Source organism: Oryzias melastigma, linkage group LG24, assembly GCF_002922805.2.
Source record: "Oryzias melastigma strain HK-1 linkage group LG24, ASM292280v2, whole genome shotgun sequence".
In the NCBI taxonomy this organism is placed as follows: domain Eukaryota; kingdom Metazoa; phylum Chordata; class Actinopteri; order Beloniformes; family Adrianichthyidae; genus Oryzias; species Oryzias melastigma.
The window spans coordinates 8081449-8092061 of record NC_050535.1 but is presented as its reverse complement, the minus strand read 5'-3'; the positions used below and the strand labels follow the sequence as shown (position 1 = coordinate 8092061).

At 37.0% G+C, this 10613-nt stretch overlaps 1 protein-coding gene across 6 annotated transcripts in view; it reads right to left on the bottom strand.

Annotated features, from left to right (window-relative positions):
- Nucleotides 1-10613, bottom strand: part of nhsl1b (NHS-like 1b) — an 81742-nt gene that overhangs the window by 11173 nt on the left and 59956 nt on the right. For 5 of the 6 annotated variants that reach the window (XM_024291131.2, XM_024291133.2, XM_024291132.2 and 2 more), the window contains exons 2-3: nucleotides 4327-4479; nucleotides 470-600 (exon numbers count right to left, since the gene is read on the bottom strand). In XM_024291131.2, the coding sequence (XP_024146899.1) occupies nucleotides 470-600; nucleotides 4327-4479 (284 nt within the window). Of the gene's footprint in view, nucleotides 1-469; nucleotides 601-4326; nucleotides 4480-8363; nucleotides 9344-10613 lie in introns of those variants that run through there. The other variant, XM_024291136.2, reaches the window with a different exon arrangement.

The following is a 10613-nucleotide window of genomic DNA, read 5'->3' as shown; positions in this document are numbered from 1 at the left end:
AAAAAAAGTTCTGGTTACTAACTAGAACTTGTTTTTTTAATTAAAGTAGTTAAAAAAGACCTGAAAGTAACTTTTTTTTAATTTTCTAAAAATCAAATTACCTAAAAAAGGTTCTGGTAAATAATTGATGCGCACCAGTTACTATCTGGTGCGCATCCATTACTAACCAGAATTCTTTTTTTTAAATTGTTATTATTATTACAATTTTTTGAAAAAAAAATTTTTACTTCAATTTTTTTTTTCAATTTCCCTTTAAGGCTCCGTACCTTGGGGAGAAATACACAAAATCAACATTTTTTTAAAACATGTTTTCTAAATGTTTAACACCATTTAGTTGAGCGGGCAGTCAAAGGATTAATATTAGTGTCATATTTGTTCACATGTACTTACAGGTTTTGACCACAAGAGGGCAGACAGACCAAACTACAATGCCTTCCTGTTGTGTTAGTTACTGAAGTGCTTCTTTCACCTTCTTGTCATTTTCTTCGTCCTCCTCGTCGTCTTGCAGGCTGCTGCTGGACTGTAAGGGCTCGGAGAAGGTCGGGCCCTGAGAGTAGTACTGGGAACTCCGGAAACCATCTTTCCTCAACTTATCACATTCTGGAAAACACAACACAACATTTGAAAACTGGATTGTACTTTAAGTTTGATGCCTTTTTGGTCGTTCCTCATCACCTCCTGCTGGGATGGAGCTGTGCATGTGTGTCAGACAGACATTTGTGAGTCCAACCAGAAGAGGGGGGTATCAGTCTCAGTCTGTTAGACACAGATGGCAGAACAGTCCCTCCATCCCCCCCTCTTCAGGAGACATTTCCGCAGTTTTCTTTCAGCTAATTTTAATGGAAGCATCCTCCATTTTTGTTTAAATTGTCTCAAATTAATTAACCCAAATCTTTAAAATATAGAAAGTTGAGCGTTTTGTTGAACATTTCAGCTTCCTTTTAATCAGTAAAACATGGATATTGACAATGTTTTAATAAGTACGATTTATTTAAAATCACTATTACCAGCGTGTCATTTAAAAAAAAAGGAGAATTTTGTCTCCAGGGATAAAAGCTCCTCCAACACACGGATGCATGCATTATATCAGCAGCTAATGGGGCTTCTGCATGCAACGGACAAAACCAAGAGCTGCTCGAGTGGCAAAGTGGGGCTTGTTAAACACGATGCTAATTAGGATGACGGCATGGCGTGGAACTGTTGAAATGAGTGGCGGTGTACGATTGGGAGTCGGGGGGGAAAGAAAATAAAAGGGACTGATAGCTGCTTGTTGCCAGGGAAAATGCGAAACAAAGCAGGTAGAGCTGAAAAAAATGTGTTTTTCACATGTTTCTGATGATGGAGGATTTATGTGTATTTACAGAGAAAATTATCAAACCAACAACTCTAAAGTGGATTTCTAATAAATTCCTGCCACTCTGCAGAAACTATGTCCTAGAAAACTAAAGATTTTTTCATAATTATTAAAAACACATTTTGATAATGGAGGATATATGTGTATATATAGAGAAAATGATTAAACCAACAACTCTAAAGTGGATTTCTAATGAATTCCTGCCGCTCTGCAGAAACTATGTCCTAGAAAACTAAAGATTTTTTCATAATTATTAAAAACACATTTTGATGATGGAGGATATATGCGTATATATAGAGAAAATGATCAAACCAACAAGTCTAAAGTGGATTTCTAATGAATTCCTGCCGCTCTGCAGAAACTATGTCCTAGAAAACGAAAGATTTTTTTCATAATTATTAAATCGCTGGCCTCTAAATCACTCATTTTGACACAAACTTTGGAATTAAGCTTTCAGACTACACTTAAACATACTTTTCAACCGTTAACACGATCATTTCAGTAGATTTCCTTCAAAATCTACTGAAATGATCATGCTAACAGTTTAAAAGCTACAGCAAATCAAAAAACATAAACACTGGATTTACGGTGTTAAACGGTTAGAGTAAAATTTTTTGTGTCTGACATTTTTCATACTTTATATCAAATAATAATAGATTAAAATGTTTACATGTGTTTAATAAACCAGATTATGATCATCCCTTTCAAGTAATCTAGTTTCTTAAATCTCGTATGAACTGGAAACTAAGTTTTCATTAACATGGTAGGAAGAACATTTTTTTTTTCAGAATTTAAAAAAAAAAAAAGGTGTCAACTAGTATCCAGTTTCCCCTCACAAAGCACCCCCGTCATGACTTACAGTTGGACTCTTCCCAAATGGGGCAGATCGTATTTTTAATTAGTCGTGGTCGACCGTCATCAATACGGATGTCCGGAACGGATGCACTGCATTCTAGGAATTCTGTCAGAATGCTACAGAACCTCACATCGCTTGACTTTAATTATCTTTTAGCCTTAAATAAAGACAGATTTAAAAAAAAACTTTACAATTCTGCACATTTTTGCCATTATTTTTTGCTAAGTCATAGGCAGTCGCCCTATAGCTTGATGATAATGTATTTAAAACCATCAAAAATGAATATGAACACAGACTGAAAACTCCATCCTTAAACGGGGCAGAGACAGGATGGATGCTGCCGCCTGATTGGTTATTGATTATTCTACCAGACCCATGCAGCTCCAGGCGTCCCGTTCTAGCTGGTTTCACAAAACAGCAGCAACAGATATGACTCAGACTTACACAGACTTTTATAAAAAAAAAAAAAAATGCTTTGGATCATTTCTTTTAATTCCAAAAAAAGGTCAAATTTAATGGAGCTAAATTGGGGCCATTGTTAGTTGAAACCCAAATAAAACAAATACAAAAGAATTGGTATTTATAGGGCTAAAACTGGGCCAATATTATTTGAAACCGAAATAAAATATTTGGAAAAAAATATTAATGTTTGGCCGAAAAAAAATAGGTCTCAAAACTTTTTTTTCAGTTTCAAAACTGTTTTTTTAAATTGAAATTTTGAGTTTTGAGACCTATTTTTTTCAGCCAAACATTAAAATTTTTTTTCAAATATTTTATTTTGGTTTCAAATAATATTGGCCCCGATTTAGCTCCACAGTATTTGGCAAAAAAGAAAAAAAAAATTGTAAATTTTTGGAAGTTGTAAAATAAACGTGATTTTTTTTTCAGCTTGAAATATTCTGTTTTTTAGAGTTGAAAACTCAGGATTTCAATTTTAAATTATCAAATTTCAAAATGAGATTTGAAACTGAAAAAAAAAAGTTAAATTTATAATTTTTGAAATCTAAAAACAGAACATTTAAAGCTGAAAATAGTTAAGTTTCTGGTATTTTAAATAGTTTTTGCCTAAACACCAATATTTTTTTTTCAATTTGTTTTATTTGAGTTTCAAATAATATTGGCCCCAATTTAGCTCCATAATTCTGGTCCTGGGCTGCACGGTGGCACAGTGGTTAGCGCTCTTGCCTCACAGCGAGAAGGCCCCGGTTCGAATCCCGGCTGGGACTTTTCTGTGTGGAGTTTGCATGTTCTCCCCGTGCATGCGTGGGTTTTCACCGGGGACTCCGGCTTCCTCCCACCGTCCGAAAACATGCTTCATAGGTTAATTGGTGACTCTAAATTGCCCCTAGGTGTGAATGTGAGAGTGGATGGGTGTGTGATTGAGGCCCTGTGACAGACTGGCAACCTGTCCAGGGTGTACCCCGCCTTCGCCCATCAGTAGCCGGGATAGGCTCCGGCACCCCGCGACCCCGAAAGGGAAGAAGCGGACAAGAAAATGGATGGATGGAATTCTGGTCCTGGTAAATGCGGATGAAGCCAGCTGTCAGAGGGGACAAAGAGCTGCAGCACAGGGGGGCTCAAATGGACAACACAGGTGCTTTCGCTTGACACCTGTTGTTCAGTTACGACCCCCCAAGCCTGAATGTGTTTGGGTTTCAAACTACATTAATATTAGAAATGAAAGCAAAAAAAGCTGATGTTTTTTTCCAGCATTTTGGGTCATCACACACAACTAGACGTGTGTCAGATACAAATATTTACAGCATCACATACCTGCACTGGTATTTCTGCCACTTCGGTAAAAAAATGGTGGGAAAATCACCTTTTCCCTGACAGCAGTATCAGTGTTTACTGGCATTCCCACTTCCTCTTCTCAGAAGGTTGTGAGAAGTTGCTGCTCTGCTGTAATTCGACTCTCTGTGTTTGTTTGACAACATGTTTTTTCTCTCATGGCACAAGACAAACAGGAAGGGAAGGGTGCGACGCTTTTGTGCTGCTGGCCAAACAGCGTCTTGGACAGTTTTACGGCGCCGTAAGCAAACATCAACCGGCAGCTGGTTTGGACCTGAGAAAGTAAGTGGTGGTGAATGTTGAAGTATGAGAAAGTGATCCTCACCTCGCAGGGTGGTCTTGAGGTTGACTTTGGCTTGGCGGTGGAGGTCCTCCACGCAGGTCGGCCTGTTCCCTGGCAGGAAGACGTTCTCCTGCTGATGCCACGGAGCCGTGTAGTGAACCGTCCATTTGCTTTCCTCATCCAGGTTTGACACAGCTGCGGAGACACAACAGCTTGATAAGGATTTTTTTTTTCCGTCCTTGGACACTTCCGGAACTTTAGGAATATCATTTATCCCACAGAGAGTAGAAGTTATGACATTTGGAGCTAGGGCTGCCACGATTAGTTGACTAATTGTTGACTTATTTACTATTAAAATAGTGGAAGACTATTGTAATAGTCGATTAGTCGTTACTTTATATTATATGAAGTCAGGAGTGTAGTAAAGTTAAAAATTAGAATGGCATTCTGATAGCTTTATGGACTATTTTGGCGTTTATTAAGGTTTTCTAGGCTATTTTGAAGTTTAGCTAATGCTCTAGCTGCATGCCAGCTGTTTTGGCTAATTTATTATTTTTTAAGGCTATTGTGGAGTTTATCTAATATATCAGCTACATGCTAGCTGGGATTTCTTTTTATTTTAATTTTTTGTATTGGGCTATTTTGGAGTTTAGCTAATATTCCAGCTGCATGCTAGCTATCTTGGCTAATTTAGGATTTTTTTAGGCTATTGTGGAGTTTAGCTAATAAATCAGCTACATGCTAGCTGTTTTGGCTAATTTAGGATTTTTATTTACTTATTTAATTATTTTGTATTAGGCTAATTTGAAGTTTAGCTAATATTTCTGCTGCATGCTAGCCATTTTGGCTAATTTAGGCTTTTTTGTTATTAGACTATGTTGGAGTTTAGCTGATATTTAAGCAAAATGCTATCTGTTTTGGCTAATTTAGGCTATTTTGGAGTTCATTTAAAATTTTAGCTGCATGCTAGCTATTTTGGCTAACTTGTGCTTTTTTCAGATTTTTAGGCTAATTTGGCATTTAGCTAATATTTTAGCTGGCTATTAGCTTAAGCGTTTCAGCTATTAGCTTCAGCAATTTTAGCTATCAGTTTCAGCATCTTCAGCTTTTAGCACTAGCTTCTTCATACTAGCATTGTTGCAAGTATACATCTAGTTTTTGGTTCGTTTAAAGCTAATGATGGCTTAGATGTGTGCTCTTTACATCCAGTTTGCGCATGACTCAATTATTCATCTGATCGGATAAAATAATTGGTGATTAAGAATGATCGTTTGTGGCAGCCCTATTTAGAGTATCAGTTTCTCAATTTAGGATAAACCGATTGGTCAACGATTTGTGAAAAAGAATGCTGAGTTTTAGGAGTCTCCACGCCCACAAAAGTACACTTCTGTGAGACAGCACAATCAGAAGACCACACACTTGGAGGCATAAACTATTCAAGAAAACATTTATCAACAAAAATCAGTTTTCCTTGAACACCAAAGTCACTTCAAACGTCTCAAATTCTACACTATTCATCAGTTTTTGCTGGAAAAACAAACATTTTTCAGATAAAACAGAGAATCTGTCAGTAAAATCATATTTTTGTTATAAAATAAAAAAGGCCAACACAACAACTAATCACTGTTCATGAACTCCAGAAACCAAAAACTTGAGCTTACCGAGTGATCGTAACCACGCCTCGGTAGGCGATCGAGGATGCAAGACTACTTCCATTTTAGCAGTAACATGTCTGGCTGTAAGACTGAAATGAAGGCAGAGGTCTGGGTGTAAAAGGAGGGAAGGGGCTGGGCGGTGGCTAGATGGAGGTGTGTTTTTGTTGGTGGGGTTTCCTTTTTTTTACAGGTGCAAATGAGCCTTAGAAAGGCCACAGAATGGGTGTGAAAGTGTGACGGGGGAAGATGGGGATCGTCAGGGGGCCTGGAAACTGCCAAGCTATGTGGATAGAGAAAAAAAATCTCAAAAACTTTTTTGCAGACATTTTTCTAAGTGCTGAACACTAAATAGATCTTAAAATGTCAAAATTAGGCTGTGTAATGCAGCTTTTCTGCAGAGAAATGTTTGTTTTTTTAGAGTTATGTGTCTATGTGTGGCTTTAAAAGTAGATTACCAAGTGTCATAGGGTTTTTTGGAATATATATTAAATAGTCAATTTCAAACAACTGCACAAAGTTGCAAAAGTCATACAATTCAATGACTATTGACGTCATGTTTGGTTACAAATTGAGACCACCACAAAGCTGAAAAATTGGACTTAAAATAGAAAATCATTGGATCGCATGACTTTATCTCATAGATACAGTCTATGGGTCAATAGCTGAATTGGTCAAATGGCAACCCAGTCTGATAAATGCACCTAGAAAAATCCATCAGCAAAAGGAACCCCAAAGTTGCACCAAAACCCTACAACTTATGAGTTTTGGGGGACTTTATTCACCAATTTCAAGTAGATTGAGGATCACAATCACACAAACAAAGACTATGGGCTCAGATCAGGAGGTAAAGGCATCAAGGTAGCTTCCATCAACACCTAAATTAAAAAACGCAACCCCTAACTCAATACAATTCCAGCACTGTGGTTAGATTCAATGACTACAATTGCTCCATTTGTATGTACAAGACTTAAGTTGAACCCAAAGAGGGTTTTTGGCCGATTGACTGAAACACAGAAGTTAACTTTTGGAAAGTCCCAAATTTGTCCTCTGTCAGCCCAGTGAAAACCATTAACGTAACACACCTGCCGTTCATAGATAAGCAGTCATTGGTTCAGACAAGAATTTTGATCAACGAATCACTGAGTTTCTGTCCCTCCTTACACCTGCTCATGAGAAGTGGACCAACTTTCGTAGGTCTCCTTTTTTCTGGATTCTCTTTTCTAACTCAATCATACATTAAATTGTGAACTTGTGATTAACCAGTGAACAACTAGCAGCAGTTTGTGACAAAACACACAGTTTGTCCCTAAAAAAGCCATAAAAAGAGTCATAAAAATTCATTTTAAGACATGGTTGTGGGAAAGGAATCAAGTTAGCTTTAACCACAGGCACCCCCCTCTCCTTCCATTCTAACCACGGCTCTTGAATAGACCTCATGAGACTATAGGCAGACCAAGGACATAGGGACAAAGCTGGTATTGTCCGTCTGCATCGGTCCTGACAAAAACCCTTGCAGCTTTTCCTCGGAGTCCCGGACCCTCTGGACTCTGGTGTGCAGGTCCTTTCAGAAGTCCACTAATCCCTGCGCGCATTAGTGTCTCAGGCAAAAGGAGACTTCAGAGGAGCAGGTCCGAAGACGCGTCAGAGCATTAAACTACAAAGGCTGCTCTGAAAACTCCCATGAACATGCGTGTAAAACACAACCGGAGCGTTCGCCGACGATGTCTGCATCTGTCAGATTCAGCTATTTACCAACAAACAAAAGCAGTTTTTGTTTACAAATCAATGAAAGCTCTGATAATTTGGTTTTCTTTTGACCAAAAAAGTGAAAAAAATATATAAATAAAAGTGAGGGTAGATTTGTGCAAAACAAGACATGGAAACGCTGATATAACAATTACTGGAATCAACTCAGGCAGGAGTTAAGCACACAAACACAAGCTATAAATAAACCTTTATAGTCCCCACAAGCGGCTTACACTCAGCATCAGGTAGTCTCATCTGTCCTCACGTGTTTAATACACAACCATTGATAAAAACACACCTGTGTCAAGGATTTATTAGTATTAATTTATCCACAATTGATTACATTTGCAAGATGCTTAAGTTTTTGCTTTTTTAAAAAAAAAAATCTTATTTTGCACCAAGTTAAAGCTTTTCGCTCCACCTGTTGTCACTTTTATGATCCCACTTAGTGTTGGCTGTGCAGTCTTTTACTGCTGGTTACCTGGTAACAGGCTGCAACACAAGTCGAGGATCAGTGGAGGCAGCAACAACAAAAAACATGATTTAAAAAAAAAAAAATCCCATTGAAAATAGAGGTTTGCAATTTAAATGTCTCGTCTGATCAAATCCTGTAGCTTTGTTTTAAATTTAATGCAGAAAACTTGCAAAAGACTCTATAACAGACTAAAATCAACTTACCTTTTCTTTTAAAGTATTTAATTATAGACTTTAACGAGGTCCCGATAAACACCATTTTCCCAATTGGTTAAAGATGATTTACTTTTTGAAAAAAATTAAGCTAAAAAAGGCAGAGGTCCGCTCACATCGTCACTCCGAGACAGTCGGTGTGTGAGCGCATCCCAGCGCCTACTATGCTGATAATGCTCCTATGTCTCTGCAAACACACGGCCCACCACTCCCCCCAGCAGAGCCAAAACTCCTCCCTCAGGCAGTCCAGTCCTGGGAGACGTTTGCACACACAAACAGTGCAGGCCAGCCTTTCTGCACGGTTCTGGATGCCGTTTTCCTCTCATCTCACCATATTTATTTATTACAAGATGATCCTAAAAGCAACCAATTCTCCAGAACACATTTGCCTCCAAAAATCATACATCTAATTAACTGTTTACCCTTTGCGGACTAATTGGTTCATTCTTTGCAGCAAAATAATATTCAAATTTCTTTTTTTTTTTTTTTTTTTTTTTTATTAAATCGAACCATCATCAACAGCCTGACACTGAAACCGGGCTGCACAAAAATAGACCACATTCAATCCTCCCATTGTCCGATCCGCTCACAATCTATCACGCACACACCGCAGCGCCAACCTATTTAAACGGACACCCGGAGAGGGAGGGGGACGGGGGCGGCCCTCCTTTTGGGACCGTATTTCATTTCAGGCTCCCTGATAAAAGGATGGAGAGACAGGGGGCAACAAAAGCTTGAATGGGGCTGCAAGTAGTGGTTGATTTTAGGGGTGACACATTAAAGTTTTGGTCCACGTCAGGATTTTAAATGTGAAAATGGAAAAAAAAAAAAGGTTTTTTAAATAAAGTGCAAAATATTACTATTTAAGCTCTTAAACTATAAAATATAACAACTTATTTTTTAATAGGATTTATTAAATAATAGATTTAAGCTAAAATTTTGTTATTTTTTCACATGAAGTAGAAATTTTAATGTTTTTGGACAAATTTTGTTTGTTTTAAACCATGATATTGTCAGAAATGCTTCCATCAGTAGATCACTTCTTTAATAAATGTCAGATATTTCTAAAATGTCAAATTTCATCAACATATCAGCTGGGTAAAACAAATCACAGCACCGGCAACTAAAACAAATGAGTCTTTGGTGAATAAAAATGGAACTTACATTTTTGTATTGATAAATATGCTTTAAAATATCACATTTTTATGCATATTTCTGCATTAAAAGGTTAATTAAATGTCTGATCTTCAGTTAAACCACATGTGTCAAAGCCAAGGCCCGGGGCCCGGATCCGGCCCTCTAGATAACTATATTCGGCCCCTTGGATCATTTTATTTTATTGTTATTAATGGCCCGATGTTAACTTGCGCTCATTTCCAACTTGTATAATTTTGACAAAAATGTTATTGAGAGTAAAATATTGAAAGTTATTTAAGGTTTAAGTTAATTTATTCTGGAATAACATTCCTGCCTTTTTCATTTTATATAATTATGTTAAAATGTTACAGTTTTATAAATTGACATTCTGTTAGCTTTTTGGACCCTTTTCCATTTACTACGTTTTTAAGCTATTTTGGAGTTTAGCTAATATTTTGGCTACACGCTAGCTGTTTTGGTTAATTTAGGTTTTTTTTTTTTTAAGTTTTTTAGACTAATTTGGAGTTTAGCTAATATTTCAGTTAGATGCTAGCTGTTTTGGCTAATTAAGGCTTTTTTGATTTGTTTTTTAGACTAATTTAAAGTGTAGCTATTGTTTTAGCGACAAGCTAACTGTTTTGGCTAATGTAGGCTTTTTTCCATTTTTTTTAACTTTAGCTAATATTTCTGAATGCTAAATGTTTAGCTAATATTTTGGCTACACGCTAGCTGTTTTGGTTAATTAAGGGTTTTTTATGTTTTTTAGACTAATTTGGAGTTTAGCTACTGTTTTAGCTACATGCTAGGTGTTTTGGCTAATTTAGGCTTTTTTTAAAAAACGTTTTTTGGGCTGTTTTTGAGTTAGGCTAATATTTACATGCTCTTTTGGCAAATTAGTGTTTTGTTTTTTTTACTTTAGCTAATATTTCTGAATGCTAAATGTTTAGCTAATATTTCAGCTAAATGCCAGCGGTTTTGTAAGCTTTCTTAGGCTAATTTAGCATTTGGCTAATATTTTAGCTGGCTTTCAGCTTCAGCGCTTTCAGTTATCAGCTTCAGCGTTTTTAGCTGGTCGTTTTTGGCCCACAACCTAAGTTTTTTTTT